The sequence below is a fragment of the Dendroctonus ponderosae genome, unplaced genomic scaffold (genome assembly GCF_020466585.1).
Source record: "Dendroctonus ponderosae isolate FM_Combo_2020 unplaced genomic scaffold, Dpon_F_20191213v2 Dpon_F_20191213_4, whole genome shotgun sequence".
In the NCBI taxonomy this organism is placed as follows: Eukaryota; Metazoa; Arthropoda; class Insecta; order Coleoptera; family Curculionidae; genus Dendroctonus; species Dendroctonus ponderosae.
The window spans coordinates 3286416-3302994 of NW_026018611.1; the positions used below are offsets into that span (position 1 = coordinate 3286416).

A 16579-nucleotide genomic window follows, 5' to 3' on the forward strand; every position below is an offset into this window, starting at 1 on the left:
AGCAACCACCTCTGAAGATGTAAACCACTTGTGCCCCAAAAGCCCCAAAAACTCACCAGTCAGTAGTATTGTAAATATGATCTAAACCAAATTTCGCTCAAATCATCGAAAATTTTGAGAATTTTCTAATAATTTCCAATCGGGTTATACAGGGTGACCTGAATGTAGCTTGCGTAACTTAGACCTGCTACCCGGATCGCTTACGACGTAAATTTTATTTTCGTTCTATTTAATTTGAACTGTGTTTATTTGTATTTTTGCAGTTTCTTTTTGTAATATTTATTTGTTTGTTTCTGATCCTCGTCAGGGGTGTTCACATTATTGTGTCCCAATCATAGTGCACATCACCATCAATTAACTCGAGAACGGGGACAACAGATACAAGAACAATAAAAAAGACAAACAATTTTTAAAACTGAATGCAAAATTAAATGATTATGGATAAAATACCAGGCGTGCGTCAGAACTGACTGGGCGGGTGGAAGCGCCCTTAAACCCAGGAAAAAGCACACCCTGTAGATTAACGCAAGCCTTTGCCATATTTAAGGACGCATACCGTAATAAGTTAGCTATAATTTAAAATTTGAGATAAAAATCTTTTGAAAGCTGTTGGGTTAACAGTTAAAATAACTCAATCTGATAATGGCGTATATAAAGAGGAAATCGACAATGGAACAACTGAAGTAGAAAACGGCATTACAGACTTTCTCCTTTTGAAATCCTTAATATGCAACAAAGTCGAATTTTTGATGTTTTTGCATAAAATGCTTGAAGCTCGATGAAGCATTGACCAAAATTTGGTGAGCATGTTGACTTCTAAGGCTAAAAACGTTCTGGTTTGTACCTGCATTCCTCCACATTGCGGCAATTGAAAGCAACTGAGTAGGAGTTGTTGGTCAAAATCAATTCTTCTATGGAGGTTGATGAGCAGGCTCTTCGAACTGGGAGCATCCGTGTGAGCTGAATCTTCAACTTTAATCTTTGGCAGTTTTAAGCTCCTCGAGGTATTTTCAGATGACTTCTTAAGATGCGACCAATGTACATGCAAGTAATGCTACTGTATCTGTTTCAGTGGCGCCTAATCTTCCCGCTATTTCCGCAACAGCAGGCGCCGGGGTGCTGCAAGATAAGAATGTTCTCGGGTCCTCGCCGATGGCAAAGTTATTTCATGGAGTTGTCAAACGGAGAAGCCGGTTAGTAGTGGACCAGTGCTCGATAGATTGGGCCGCGAAGCACCGAGGAGGCGCAAAAGAAAAAAATAATAAAACACACGCGACAAGTAAACAAAAGTCTCTTCTGGTAGCATGAACTGCAGCGACACTTTGTGTCCAGTGAAACTTTGTGATTGTTGTGGAGACAATTTACTTTTTCATTTTGATGTAAGTTTGTTTATTCGCCTGGACCCGATTGTTTCAACTTGGCAACCAATCCCAAATCATCATTGCTTTCCTCATCAAGTCTATTGGAAAAATGTTTTTTGCGCTCCGCATCCTGCACATTGCTTGAGCAGTATTTAAGTCCATTTAAGAAAATTGGTTGTTCCTTTCAGTTTGCAAATTATGGCTATTAAACAATTATCAACTGCTCTAAATTGGACAAATTTTAAAAAGTTCCAAGTATTCCACGCGTTCTTTTTGCCTACTTATCTCTGAGAAGCGCTTTAGTTACTGAAAATTGCTTTTCATATATATTTCTTATGTGCTTGAAGTGCGTTAAATTGCATACAATTTTTCGGCATCAACGCACCCAAACCTAGCTGATGTTATTAAACACTAAAACCATTATATCTTCAATGATTTATCTGATGATCTCGATAAAAAGACAGGCTTTCGCGGTAATCGCTGAAAACTGATGAGTTTTTTTGGCTTTTAGACTGTTGTGGAAAATAATTGCTGAGCTGAGCAAACCACCTCTGAAGATGCAAGCCACTCGTACTTGCAAAACGTCAGAAAAACATATTTTTACATAACGGCCTAAAAGCCCAAAAAACTTACCAGCTAACGTTAGTTTAGCGTTTTCCTTCCCGGTGGACATATATGGTGTGTCTCCTATTTATTTCTCACAACAAAATACTTTTAAGGGTAATTTTCATAAATTGCTCAAAAGTGAAACTACTTAGGACACAATAACTGTGACAAATGCCATTTGTTTCTCAATATACGGGGTGTTTTTTCCATCATTTTAATTGAAAAAGTTTTGTTGACTAAATGCTCAGTCATAAATGCGGAAAGTTTTTGGTGTTTTTTGTTTTATTCTGTTTTTGTGCTGCCTTGTGACACAACCAACCAAAAAACACTTTTTCATTTTAATAATTTTTTTAAATTTTATCTTCATAAATGCTCAATAAAAAATAATTTAATATTTTGTATGTTTTTTTATTAAACCCAATTTCTCACCGTGTTATTATCAATCAGCGGTAAAACTAAACATTTTTTGGGTTTAGGTATATAGAATTGTTATTGAACTTAAGCGAAAGGGTAGTTTTAGTGGGAGATTTTACACTTTTTTCATCTAAAAGCATCTAAATGCTTCCTCTCGCTCACCCTCTATTTTAAAGCAAACATTCCCAAAACATAGATTTTAACGCTTATATTTAATTGAGACAGAATTGCTATTTAAAATACAACAGTTTTTGAATTAAAAATCCGCAAACACACGATAAAGAATGAAATAGTCTTGTCACAATTCAACTGATTTTTTCCTTAAAAAGCTGGAACTTAAAAAAAAGCAGAAAGAAATAAATATTTAAGGTCTTTAAAAAGTGATTTTTTGGATTTTGTGAAGTACATCGAAGCAGCAACGTTAAAGCAGATTGAGAATGAATTGAATTAAATGCGTTAAAAAGTTATTATAGAAAATCCTCATAATTTTTCAAAGGCGAAATAGAAATACAAATCATTACTTCAGCTGAAAAATCTTATCGACCAACTTGGAAAACTGGAAACAGTGGGGAAATATTTCTAAAATACCAAAAAATCGACTTGTAATATAAACACGAAATTAGTGAAATTGATGTAGGTAAGTACACAGCGGGGAATTTGGTAGGAAAAAGTGAGGCGTTAAAAAAGAGCTATGGTTAAGCTTCGATATTCCTTATCTTTCCATACATTTCCTTATCTTTAATATAAAATTCGGGATTAGCTTGAAAAATCCGCGGCAAAAATGAGTCCAGTGGATCTAAGTCTGGATTTCTGGCAGGCCATTTTTAACTTCACCAATAAACTTGTTCCCTCGTTTCCAAATAGCATTTTAACTAATTAATTAAAAATGTTTTCTTTAAAATTGTGAGGTGAGAATTTTATTAATTAAATTTTTTTCTTTAAAATTATTATAAATTTGTTGCTTCCATATAACTTTCTCGATGCGCCTGAAATGTTGCTAATCTGTTCGTTCTATCAGAGGCAATACATACAAAACGTATCGAAACAAGAACAATAATGCTTTATTTCTCTTAAAAAATAGATTCTGGGTCTTAAAAACGATGTGCTTTTGAACGATTTGGTCCATTATGTTTTTCAAAGTTCTGTATTATCGAATTACTGTATTAGAGTGATTATAATTAATATTATTGCTATTAAGTATTTTACTGATTTCTTTCTTCATGTGAATATTAGTATGCAGTGTAGAAAGGATGCATAATTCAGCGATAAAATGTATATTTTAATCTCGTTTTTCTTGTCAAATGTACAATTTTGCATTGAAATAATTACATTCATATTGTAGGAAAATTTCCTAAAGCAACTGAGACAGAGACAATAATTTTTACAGTCATTTTACGAATATTAAAGATCGCAAAATATAAGTTTATTCTCTTAATAAATTGAGTAAAAAAAGCCAAAAAATGTTCCTTAAACCCATACGCAAAGAACATTTCTAAGTTTTATGAATATCCGTTGCCTGAAACTAGTGAGTTTTTCCACTTTTTAATAGGTAGGTCTAAGTATGCGTAGGTAACCGAATGCCGCCAAAAATGGCGCAATGAAAACGAAAATTTATTGTCTACGTTACGAGTGATGATAAATGAACAATTTTCTTGGCTACTACTATTAATAATAATAATAATAATTGATTTTAGGCGCCAATATATAGAAGTCAAGAAGTTTAAGAAGAAACGGGGCTTTAGAAGAAAAAATTGAAGACATTGAAAATAGTTATATTTTGCTTTCTTGCCGATTTAACAAATTTTTTTAATTAGAGAGGAATTTACAAAATACAAATGTTTCTATGTATATTTCGATAATAAAATTTCCTGCTTTTTTCGGGAAGCAATAAGCGCGTTTTGAGCTCCTTAAAACCAATTTATTAAATTAAATACGTACGCTTTTGTCGTTATTTTCTGTATATTCTTATGTGGTTTCTTCTAAGAATCATATAATGAAACAGCTTAATGCTCCTCATATGGGGATTTGAAATGACAAGTAAATGAATTATATGAAAATATGCAGAAAGTCAACAAAGAACRAACTATTTTTAATATAAAAATTGTCATTGCTGCCGTTACGAGKAATTTCTCATTTATCTCGTATAAGGAAGAAATTCGTGCTGATCTTTTAGGAACAAAYTTGAGCAAATTGACACAAATAACTTCTAATTCGAAGAAAGGTTTATTGCTGCTTCCGAAAGATTATCGTGGCTAATTAGAAAATATCAATCTAAAATAATATAAAGTATTCCAAGAAAAAAATACTTTAAACATCCCCACGTAGCTACTGTTTTTGATTTTGAGAAGCGCTTATTTTTGATTGATAAAAGTACAAAGTTATAATCGTTGTTAATCCAAATATGGACTAAAAACTGTTATTTTTAATTTCCATCATTTGAAAAAGTTAAATTATTTTTTAGGCAAATGAAATTAAATTGTAAACTTTTATGGGTGTTTTAGCTTCTCAATTAAGATGAATAAAGCAGTAATGCGATTGTCTCTGACTCTGATGGTAACAGCTATAGGAGCTTCGGGAGCGATTAAATGTCACGTTTGGAGAGAGATCCTCCCATGTGAATGTCCAGTGAGTGTTTCTCATCCCAGAACGACCAGTATCACTTGCAAACAGATGCCGTCTTTTGGTCAAGTAAGTAACATTAACATTCAATTCAACAGTAAAACTTTCGGCATCATAAAGTAGCCACAGATATCGATATTTCGAGCCCATTAGTCCGGTCTTGGGGGTGCCTGAGATCGACACATTTCGCCATCTGAACCTACTTACATTTAGCGAGTGTGTTTGCGAAACTTCTTGTGGCGAATTCCCCGTTATGAACCATTTTCTTTTGGTTTACGCAATTCCATTTTGTAAACAATTTGACGGCGATAATTCAAAATGAAACATTTGCGAGCCAGTAGGCGGATGTAATTTTTACTCAACAAATCGCCTAATAACTCGTCAGTAATAAACAATCTTCACTTATCAGTAAATGGAGGCGGTCTTTTGGAATGCAAACGATTCCATATCGTTTTAAATTATTTCCTTAAAACCAACATTTGTTTTTTTTATTTCTTTAATATTTGATCAATTGTTTCAGGTAATTGAAGTTTTGCGGGGTCGATTTAGCCCACACGAAAGAATAAATCTGCGATTGGAATGGTCCAACTTGCATGATCTACAATATCGACAATTTCGAGAGATAAATGGCACCATCGAAAGCATAAAGCTCAATCACGATTTCGTAGGGTAAATTCCTCTGACTTATTTACTACTAGATTATATGTAATATGTGTCTAAAGGTTGCTGGCTAATCGAAAACCGAAGACAAATATCAGAATATCACACAGCCTGCCATTAACAGCATTCTCTTAATTCTTAGTCATTTTTCTTCCAACTGTAAACGATGTCTCCTCGACTGTTGTCTTGCGTCTGAGCACGCGACGACTCCAACGTCTATCTTTTGCTTGAAACCGCTAATTAATCTAATGAGATTAATGAGGACTTTTCGATTAACTCTCTTATTAGAAATTATTTTAATTATCTATCTGAAAAGTCATTTGAACACCTTCTGCTATCACTAGACGGCATTTACCGAATGTCCGTAGCGAGTTTATGCGAGCAACTATAAAAATCATTAATAATTAATTTGACGCGAGTTATGTGAAGACACTCAAAAATTAATTTATCATTTCAGTGGCAATAAAATGTCCATCAACTTGGCGCCTAGGTTTACGGCATCATAATATCAAAAGCAATATTAAATTATAACGAGCAGATGTTATTAACAATAATTATTATAAGTAAAACGATAATTAATTGTAGTTCACTATATGACTGGTGTTTTCTCCAGTAAAAGCCACGATATGGGTTAATAATTTCGTATTCAGGATTACATAACAATGTAAATCTAATGGCTTTTCGAATACCTAAAGTAATGTAAACGTGATTTTTGGAAAAACATTTAAATTTTCTAATAATTATTCATCGGGAACACTCAATATGCTGTTAAAATTAGACGGGCGTTTCTTGGCAAAATATGTGTGGAAAACAAATAAATTGATGGCAAAAAATGAAAATGGTACTTTGATGCGACTCTGATTTTGGGCACGCGAGAGAACCAGCTGCATCCGTCCCCGTGTCGGAAGTCGGCAAAAGAGGCGCCACTCTTGTAGGCGCCACTATAGGAGAAATCGCGCTTATTGCGGTTTGCTGTGCACTCAACTCTTGTTTACTGCCTTTTGATACTTCATTACGCCGACTGGCGTGAAATGCACACTCAATGACCAATTACTCGGTATACATGTACCGTAAACCGTAATTATACGAAAAAAAAACCGTACTATTCTGGGTAGAATTACAATTACCAAGTGACCGATACATGTTGCCTTTGTCACTCTTCGTCAACACAATTGATACACAATTATCAGATTATATATCGATAACCATGTTTTTATTTTATTTTTAAATTGTGCACATAATTTCACGTTTAATTTATGCAACGTACCCCTATTTCTAAGGCCTACAGGGTTAGAAATGAACCAGAAGCTTATTTATAAATTTTCTATACGGTGTTGAAATACTAGTTAGAGTGAGTAGCAGTCGGGCTATGCAATTTTTTTTCGGATTTTTCACTTGGTTCCTCACATTTTCATAATTAATGTATAATGTTCAGCTTCTTCTGAAAGTGATACGTATCCACAACTTTTGAAGCCAAATGTGATTCTATAATCAATCTACACACCACACAGTTATTCAGCTACTTTAGAAGACAAAATATAAACGATTACAGTTTTTTACCCCCTTTCTGTTTGATGCTGAAGTTCATCTTCATCTGTGTGTTTGATAATTTTGGAAGTTAAGAAGATAATTTTGGAAATAAGTTGAAAGTATTTGTCGAATATTGAAGAAGCGCAATTATTTCGCTCAGATTCAGTAGTTGGAACTTCAGATTTTCCAAAACGGGTTTAAACCTATGTACGATATTGAGGTTTAAACTCATGCAGATGCCTGCAAGTTCGGCTTTTTGCTTCAGATACTTTAAATTAGGGAAAATGTAAAATAGGAGTTTTGTCACTTTTCTTCCTTTCTGTGCTGTTTCCTTTCTACATTATTTAAAAACATTTAGCGACTTTTTTCGCATATCATTTGGTTCAGATTCATCATTCAGCTCAAGAGTTATACTCTTGAGCCAGAAATCATAAATTTTCTAAAACGGGTTGAAATTAGCGAATTTTTTTGGGCTAAAACTAAGGCGGACGCTTGAAATGTTTGCTTTTTCTTGGCAAAATTGTTTGGGGCGATAAAGCAAATATTTAAAAAACTAGATGGGTAACATTTTATAAATAGAAATAAATTATGCTCCATGAACAATAAGAAACCTTTTGAATGAGTTGCTTAGAGTCCAAACTTGCACCCCAAAGCAAAAAACTGAATAAATTATAATATTAAAAGTAGAAGTTTGGTAAAAATTCGCATTTTAAAATTATTTTTGAGTACCTACCTACTTGAAACTCAATATAACTAAAATTTTACTAAACCTTTACTTTACGGTTACTAAAACCGAACAAATAAATTCAATAATGCCTGCTTTTAAAGGGGACAATTCCAAATATCTAGAAACTAAACCTAGATTAATGCTAAATATGCACGGAATGTGCATTAAACATCAAAAGTTTAACATCATACATCAAGCGTATGTATTTTAAGGCCCAGATTTTCCTGTCCAATTTTATTTACTGTTTTCTGCCTGTTTCTGCCAAAAATTGTGCTTCTTCATGACTCTGCTCTGGTAATTTTTCCAATTTAAATTGTTTTATTTGAAGTTCTACGCATTTATATGGAGATCGTATCAAACAAAAAAATATATAGAACCCAGCATCATATGTAAAGCAGAAATAAAATTAGAATATCGATAGAAAACTTGAATAAGTCGTTATTTTAGAAAAAAATTATAATAAAGCGGATTTCTATTTTTTTCCTGTATAATAAAAAATTTATTAAAAATTAGTACATAAGAAAATATTTTAACAACCGCTCAATGTACCTACTAAATCGCATATCTTTGACGAACTGAATGTTTAATAAACACTTTTTGATGCAATTACGGTGATTTGATGCAATTACGGTTATGGTGATTTTAAGTAAGTTTCGCAACGGAAAACTGTAGATTTCTCCAGATGAAAGTTAAAAAGTTTTGCTCTCTTTAATTTTCTCCCCGCGCTTTCGTTTTTGAAATATAAGGATCAAAAAGTTAATTTATTTTTATTTTTTTGCCACTTCTTCTCACCCTATTCGGATTTATTAAATGTGCCAGTGGTGGAAATTGGAAGGTATCGTAAGCAAAATGTTTGTTTACGTTCAGAAAATGCAATTTTTCTCGAAAACAGTTTACTTAAAGAAAACGTTAGAGCAGCAAACAAACAGAACTGTTTGTGTACATTTCATTGGCGCTTCAGCATCTGTTATGAAAACGCTAGTTTTTTTCACTGATGTAAGTTAGGGAAAAACACCATAGGATACCTAAACAACAGCTACTAATAGTGGTAATGTGTAGAAAAGCTCATTTTTGCCGTTCAACTAACATATTGGGAAATAAGTTATTTACATTTTTGATACCCTGTATCTTGGAAACGAACGCGCGGAGAGAAAAATGAAAGAGAAAAAACGTGTTTTCTTTTTATAAACGTAAAAAGTACAAAATAAAATTCCTTGTGAAAAGTATCCGAAACACGAAAATTTCTTATCTAAATCTTGAAAAAATCACATTTCAGATTTCTAGCAGATAACGCATTTTTGGGAATGACCAAAGTGACTTATGTGAGTTTTGCTGATACCGCAATAGACGCAGTACCTGGACATTTATGGAAATACATGCCAAATATACAAACCGCTGATTTAGGAAGGGCTAAAATCAAGGATATTTTGACGGACAGCTTTGAGGTAATTGTTTCAACTTATTTATACAGCGCTTAATTAAAAAGCCAATGTCATTTTATAGGATTTACAAAACTTGAGAAATCTGGTACTGTCGGGCAATCTGATAGCTAGAATCGATAAGAACTCAATTCCTGCGCAAATAGAGCGATTGCACCTAGGCCGCAATAAAATCTACAATCTAAATAACACCATAACAGGTAAGATCCGCATACGACAACTGTAAAGAATGCATTCAGTCTGTACTTGCAGGCTTGCGAAATCTGCGATGGATATTCCTCAATACTAACGAATTTGAGGACCTGGAAGGGCAACTGCCGTACGAGGCTCCAAACCTCAACATGATCCATGCGTCGCAAAACAGGTAAAAATCAATCGCACTATAATAGCGAGTAAACTAAATTATTGTCGGCTTCTGATGCTAATAGACTGAAGAGCATCCCGCATCAATTATCGGACTATCCAAGACTAGAGAACCTGTTTTTAAGTCAAAATGAGATCACTTCTCTTGATGGCGCCTTAGCAGGGTGCAGGGAGTTGCAACGACTGGAACTGAAGTCGAATCTAATACACACAGTAAGAATCAACCAATAAAACCATTATTTACGGATTTCAACTCCACTCTTCAACCGTTCATTCAGTTTCAACCAACCATTTGAGTGATGAAAGCGTCCCTAATACACATTTTGTTTAGTTAACAGCAAATGACTTTCTTCAATGCGAGCTTCTGGATACTCTGGAATTAGCCAACAATCAAATAACCAGTTTAAACAACTCGCTCATTCCCCTAAAACGCCTGACCAACTTGAAAATGGAATACAACCAGCTAACTGAGTTTTCGTTCAGCGAAATCGTGGGCTTGGAAAGGCTTATCACGCTGGATCTCTCGTATAACCAGATCTCCAAGTTGGTAGGACCAGCATCGGTAAGTGGTTGATTAGTGATTGGTTTATTTTGCGGTTTTATTGGAGGAAATTTCAGAATCTAGTTGAACCAAACATCCGGCTAACCGACCTAAATTTAGAGCACAATTCGTTGGAGGTGTTAAACGCAGCCCTGAGCGGGCTTTCTGAACTGCTGCGCTTAAAACTCGCTTACAACAAGCTGAAGAGGATTTCGCCCGATGATTTCATCAACTTGGACCAGCTGAGATTGCTGGATATTTCGCATAACCAGCTGAAAACTCTGGAGGAAATGAGTCAGGTAGAGTTAACTGTCCAGATTCCAAACAAGAAGGAAAATTAGGAATGTTTTAGACGTATTTGCCCAGGCTGGTGGAACTGAACGCCACTCATAACCATCTCACAATATTGGATCGAGATTTTCATGGGCTTCCCGTTCTATGTGATGCTGATCTATCCAGCAACCAGATTTCCGCGATAGGACGAGAACTAGTGACGAAAACTAGATGCAAAATTGAGCATGGGGTCCATGATGGCACATGGGGTACTCTGAAGGTGGTTCTAACAGGTGAAAACTCCACGTTTTTAACTGGCGATTTTTAATAGTTTGCTTCGTTTAGATAATCCGATTCTGTGTGACGCTGCGCTTCCTGAAATTACAGCGGAGATGGAAACATACCACACTAAAGTCACGGGGGTTTCCTATTGTCCACCCCTTAACGAACAACCGACTACTGCCAAAGCTAACGCATATCTCGGTAAATAGTTTGATTCAAAAAATCACACTAACAGCTAGTGATTAATGCTGAAAATTGCAGGTTTTCTACCAGATCCAACTGTACCAAGTGTTCCAGTGATACCACCACTCTATGCAAAGTCTGCCTACGATTCCTCCTTAATTCTTACAAAAACCGAACGCCTGGAAACACCCAATCAAATAGAAACCAAACCATACCCGGTTCTAAGGGACTCTCCGGCAGACCAAAAAAGGGCTGATCAGTTTCAAAACCAACATGTCGACAACTATGAAGGTACACGAAAATTTTCAAAAACAGTTTAGAGAAATACATATTTTTTGCCTATTTAGGACGGCAAGCAGAAGTAATCCAGCAAACCCTCAACGATCAACCGATAGCAATCACGTTACATAAGTCCGCACCATCGTATAACGTAACTCCAGAAGTGGTGGACCCCAAAGTGAATATTTCCACAACGATTTTCGACCCCATTACCCAAGGCCAGGTGATTAACAAGTTAGCGTCAGAAATTGAAGAACTGAAGATACGAATAGAAGAAATCAGCGCTCAAAACGAACGATTCTTCAACAAGACCATGCTGGAACAAAGCAATCTAACGGTGAAGGTGCCTTGAAGGAGTCTTAGTGTCTGAGCTAATTTATTTCCTAGTCATTTCAGTAACGTTTTTGTTGTTAAAAGGAATTTTGATTGACATCCAGTAAATTTCGATCTCTACACCGACCTACCAGGACCGCGTTTCTGGGGATTATAATGTGGGTGCGCACAGTATTCAGTATCAGTATCAAGAACTTTGTTAGCTGAATATTCAACGAATTCACCGTTTATGATCACGATTTTATTTATACATCGCGACCTTCTGTAGGTGCCTAGACCATAATTTTTGTATAAATTATTTATTTACTAGCGGGGGCCAAGTTAATGTTTTAATGCTAATAACAAAACTGAGATTTAGAAAAAGTATTGGCGGATAAAGACCAAACTTTTTATAACACTCGACAGGCAGCAAGCAAGATAGATTTAGATGTACATATTTCAAATATAATTCTAGTTCTAGAACAGTACGTATTAATTTTATAGATTGAAGTGAATAAAAACTTAACATTCTATTGACTTTTATTTCCGGTAAGCTCATAAATAGTAATTTTTTCAAACTCGGCTTCAAACGGACGGTAGAAAGGATAAATTCACTGATTTCGGTCAATACTTGCTTGCAGCAAGACGATGAGCCAACTAACATGTTAGCTTGGATTAGCAACACATATTTCACTTACCTAAATTGACGTTATTATCACTAATTTCCTCAAAATTAAAAAACCATAACACTGTTTGCTCTCTTGTGAACTACCTACACTATAAAGATTATGTCATCTTGATGAACTTCCTGTCATTTTTAGTCCAATTGGAACCAAGTCATAAGTGACGCTTGCGTGATTAATCCCACGAAACAAAATCTGGTAGTTATGACAACCGCTAAACAACGGACAAGTCATAAAAGTCAACTCTTAACCTCAGCCTAACAGCGATATCACGAATTTGATCGAAAATTTATTGGTTTGATCAAAATAATAACTTCAATCGTCTCCCTGCCTAAGCACTTACATAATTGATATAATGACATCGCAAGAAAAGACAATGAAACAACTTGAGAACATGGAGAAACTTATAGAAGTAAGTAATCTAAACCATAAACCATCAATGCTGTGTGTAAAAATTTAAATTTTTAACATTTCTGGAAAACCTAATCGAATACGCAAAACTTGCCTTTACTTATACAGCGTGCCAAAAGTTGTATTCGGGTTTAGGATATAACGAAAAAAAATTCTACTACATCGATTATTTAGCAAGTTAAAAGACCTTGCGACAAAAAATTGCCCCCTTATTTACTCTCAAACACCCTGTTTATCTGACCATTTTATCGAAGAAGCCGGTCGGGTTTCATAAGATTTATCGTTCAGTAATTGAAGAATTTTCCAGCGATCTATTCAAAACCGCCGAAAAAAATCTATATCGAATGAATACACCAATCTGTTGCAACAAGAGATGCAAATTGAAGAAGTCGACGAGAAATCAATACGATCCATTCAAAACCTACATGCAAATCTTAAACCCTCTTTATTAGAAAGTCGCTCATTAGAGCTTAAAGGTAACGATTCCATAACAAACAGCCCCAATTAGGCAGTTGCATCCAATTATTATTTAGATCAAGTCCAACAGAACGAAAAGCGATTAGAAGAACTGCGAGATAAGATAGATAACTTAATCATTAAAGCAATAGGAGACACTGAAATGATGAAAATTGAGCAAGCGGAGAAAGAAAAGAAGATTAAAGCTTACTATGCAAATGAAACTGCAAAAGCATTGCAAGAAATGGTCGTTTTGAACGTTAAATGTTCCACAATTGGTAGGGGTTTTTGACTAAATTAACCGAGTAATGATTTTCAAAACTGCTTTTATTATGCAACTGAAATAGAAAAAACAAATAAGCTTTTTAAAGCGATTTAATCGATTTTAGAGCAAGAGATTAGAAATCAAATCACTGTGGAATCAGCCACAAGAAGAGCAAAGTTGAACGACATAAAAAATAATTTACAGCGGCAAATAACGGAGAGAAACGCTGAATATTTTAATGAGCAAAGTAAATGTAACGAGCTCTGGAGGAAGCTGGATAATTTGAAGGCGCAGGCGGTAAGAACTTACGTACAGATCTAACATTATTGGGCCTGTTTTTAATGTTAAAATAACGTAATCAAGTTATCATTTTACAGGCAAAAGACACAAAAACAGCCAATAATAAAACTAATGTTATGGTGTTTGAGAGTACTCAACTAAAACTGGCAAATCCAAGCAACTCACTGGATAACTGCGTGGCTAAGCCTAGAAATGCTGCAGGCGAAAATGTGGGGCATTCTTTTCCAACAGAAATGGACGTTTCCTCAACTGATATTAACATTGATATAAAGCCGGACGACTTATTGAAGAACGCATATTTGCAGTTTGAGCGCGACTTTTTCAATGACCCAACTCTTAATCGGCAAAATTTTAATTCAAATCCTGTTATCCAAAAAATCAAAACAGGTGAACGGAATTTTGCTTTCAACCGCAAACATTCCCTAACGGTTTTGGTGTCTTTTTAGAAAACCACAACTTTTCGAAACCTTTACAAAAACCTAGCGATTCTTCGAGTGAAAACATAGAAATATCAGATGATTTACTGGACAACAATAGCGAAACGAACCAAGCTGCGAGCCCATACAGAAAGTTGCCGAAAATATTCAGGGGAACAGGTCAGAGAAAATCGTACTACCATAACTAACTTTTGTGTTAATTTGAATAACAACGATATTGATAAGCATACAGGATGTTGGATAGTTCAGGTGCATAATCAAAATAGCTGACTAAGTGTATCTTTAATGATTGCATAATGCTTATTTTGTAAAATAAAGATATAATAATCAATCGTCTCTCCAGGTAGTTTCAACCTCATCTGTTCTAAATCTTTGGGTCACAAAGGAATCCTTCCATTCCATTCTCACCCCTGATTTAAACATTTCATATCCTGCATGAGCTATCATGACCCCATTATCTATGCAAAATCGCTCGTCTGTTGCAAATAATTTTGCCCCCCTTTCTTTACACATATCGCCCATCATTTCCTGCAGGCGCAAATTGCAGCCCACACCACCAACTAGAAAAATTACCAATGATCCATCATAATGCCCTATCCTACGTCTGTTTTCAAAAAATCCCTCAGTTTTTTTTTTGAAGACAAAATGCCCAAATAAATTTTTGAAGTACTTACCAATTAAAACTTCACTGGAATTGCAATGGGCCAAAGCTCTTTCAGTTGTCTCCACCAGCATGGCAAATATTGTTTCTTGAAGGGAAAAGCACATGTCCTCTGGACTGAATCCTTGCTTTAGTAAGTGGTCAGTTCTCTCTTCCAGATAGCTAAGAATACCTGGAAAACAACATTATTTAAATGGCTTCAAACTGCAATTGGTGAAGCAGTAATTTTACCTGAGAAGCTGACATCCATGCCTTTAACGCAGTAGGGCAAGGGGACGTATTTCGACCCCTTCTTTGAAAGTTGTTCTATGTTATATCCAGGACTGGGATCATTGGAAATTTTCAAAACTCTCGCAAATCTATCCAGGCAATTTCCAATCGCTATGTCTATGGTTTCACCAAAAATCCTATACCTTTTTCTGGCGTATGCAATTATTTGGGTGTTTCCACCACTTACATATAAAACAGTGGGGTTCTTTGCTCCTGTTATCAGTCTGCCCATTTCAATGTCTGACTAAATGTTAAGAACTACTTCATCTCAGAACAATGTTGAGAAAAATTAATAAAGATGCAAGGATACGTCCAATGCAGTGATTCACCCCTAGCAAGGGTTTGTTCCAAAGTTGGGCGACTGTTCGAGCCACAATGGCAACTGTAGCCAAGGGGGCCCCCATTCCCGGCCCCTTAGTGTAGCACACTACATCAATATCTGCTGTTGATATCTAACAATGCCTACTGCATTATTTCGGCAGGTGGAATAATAGAACTTACTTTAGCTTGGTCCAGGGCCAATTTGAGAACTTCCAATACGTTCTCTCTGTGATGTTGAGCGGTCTCTTTGGGCATAAATCCCTCACCGGGTGGTGTTATAAAGGTTTTCCGTGGATTTGATAGTACTACCCCATCCTTGATTATTCCCACCCCTAACTTATTGGCACTGCCCTCAAAACCCAGCGCTATCACCATTTTAGATTGGGTTTATTTAAAAGAATGTAAAAGTTTGCTAAATTCAAACATAACAACATTAAAGTTAGGTTAGGTCACTTGTCTTTATCTATGTCACATACTACTCATTTGCAGCGCTCTTGCGGCCTGAGCGGCCAAGCTTTCAATTTGGCGCCTTTTTCAATTTTCTTTTAGACTTTTTAGGGCTATGGGATAAAGGAATACAGACAAAGCAATTGCATAGATATATATTGGTATTTTTTACACTGAAACTATAAATATTCCTTATTAGGTTCAGTTCAGTAAGTTCAGTTCAGTAAAAAACTAAAATAAAGTTATGATAAACAAAATGACTATTTAATAATGGTTTTTGGAGGAGGTTTGTCATCGTTATAAAGCAAAAGTTATCAATAATAGATTGAACATATTTATAGCAGTTATTACAATTGATACATAATCATCGGTTAACGTTAACCATTCCGAAATGTTACTATTTATCTTTAAATAAATTAAATGCTCATATAAACTAAAATAAATAAAATTTAGCCGGTTTTTTATCTTTTAATTTTAATGATAGAAATTTACTTTTTATGGGTGCAACTTTCCTTTTTTACTCGAAATTGGGGATTTCGAGTTTCTAATGGTAGGATAAAGTCTAGTACTGAAATGGCCGATCCTAATTCAAGATTCAATATAATTTACATGTTACAATATGTTACATCTTTTCAAGTTTTTCCATGTTTTTTAGCTAACTCTGCAAACTTTTCTTGGAATCGAGAAAGTTTCAGCGTGTGGACAACATCAGGGACTTTATGCCAATACAGTAAGGTAC

General features: G+C 35.2%; 3 protein-coding genes across 4 annotated transcripts; 2 read left to right on the forward strand and 1 right to left on the reverse strand.

Moving 5' to 3' along the window:
• The first annotated feature begins 1105 nt into the window (after nt 1–1105).
• Nucleotides 1106–12120, forward strand: LOC109546839 (insulin-like growth factor-binding protein complex acid labile subunit). 2 transcript variants are annotated; one of them, XM_019917975.2, is made up of 13 exons: nt 1106–1379; nt 4883–5069; nt 5521–5669; nt 9194–9362; nt 9421–9556; nt 9609–9720; nt 9785–9932; nt 10051–10281; nt 10338–10559; nt 10613–10826; nt 10879–11016; nt 11077–11289; nt 11346–12120. In XM_019917975.2, exons 2-13 carry the CDS (start codon nt 4896–4898, stop codon nt 11627–11629), a joined length of 2190 nt encoding a protein of 729 aa, XP_019773534.1. In that variant the 5' UTR covers nt 1106–1379; nt 4883–4895; the 3' UTR covers nt 11630–12120. The 2 variants fall into 2 exon arrangements, with proteins under 2 accessions (XP_019773534.1, XP_048521454.1); XM_048665497.1 differs by lacking the exons at nt 1106–1379; nt 4883–5069; nt 5521–5669 and adding an exon at nt 8132–8211.
• Nucleotides 12121–12466: 346 nt separating this feature from the next.
• Nucleotides 12467–14477, forward strand: LOC109546840. The gene is made up of 6 exons (XM_019917976.2): nt 12467–12684; nt 12991–13159; nt 13217–13417; nt 13529–13701; nt 13782–14091; nt 14151–14477. Exons 1-6 carry the CDS (start codon nt 12628–12630, stop codon nt 14327–14329), a joined length of 1089 nt encoding a protein of 362 aa, XP_019773535.1. The 5' UTR covers nt 12467–12627; the 3' UTR covers nt 14330–14477.
• On the reverse strand, nt 14405–15869 carry LOC109546841 (tRNA N6-adenosine threonylcarbamoyltransferase). The gene is made up of 5 exons (XM_019917977.2): nt 15574–15869; nt 15383–15524; nt 15034–15312; nt 14816–14974; nt 14405–14701 (listed from the first exon to the last, which is right to left on the reverse strand). Exons 1-5 carry the CDS (start codon nt 15766–15768, stop codon nt 14469–14471), a joined length of 1008 nt encoding a protein of 335 aa, XP_019773536.2. The 5' UTR covers nt 15769–15869; the 3' UTR covers nt 14405–14468.
• Nucleotides 15870–16579: the final 710 nt, after the last annotated feature.

Coding starts and splice junctions, on each gene's coding strand:
- LOC109546841 (XM_019917977.2), bottom strand. CDS start 15,768: ATGGTGATAGCGCTGGGTTTTGAGGGCAGTGCCAATAAGTTAGGGGTG. Junction 15,313..15,382: donor GGTGAATCACTGCATTGGAC/GTATCCTTGCAT, acceptor ACATTTAGTCAG/ACATTGAAATGGGCAGACTG. Junction 14,975..15,033: donor CATGGATGTCAGCTTCTCAG/GTAAAATTACTG, acceptor GTTGTTTTCCAG/GTATTCTTAGCTATCTGGAA.
- LOC109546839 (XM_019917975.2), top strand. CDS start 4,896: ATGAATAAAGCAGTAATGCGATTGTCTCTGACTCTGATGGTAACAGCT. Junction 5,070..5,520: donor AGATGCCGTCTTTTGGTCAA/GTAAGTAACATT, acceptor CAATTGTTTCAG/GTAATTGAAGTTTTGCGGGG. Junction 5,670..9,193: donor CTCAATCACGATTTCGTAGG/GTAAATTCCTCT, acceptor ATCACATTTCAG/ATTTCTAGCAGATAACGCAT.
- LOC109546840 (XM_019917976.2), top strand. CDS start 12,628: ATGACATCGCAAGAAAAGACAATGAAACAACTTGAGAACATGGAGAAA. Junction 12,685..12,990: donor ACATGGAGAAACTTATAGAA/GTAAGTAATCTA, acceptor AGAATTTTCCAG/CGATCTATTCAAAACCGCCG. Junction 13,160..13,216: donor TCGCTCATTAGAGCTTAAAG/GTAACGATTCCA, acceptor ATTATTATTTAG/ATCAAGTCCAACAGAACGAA.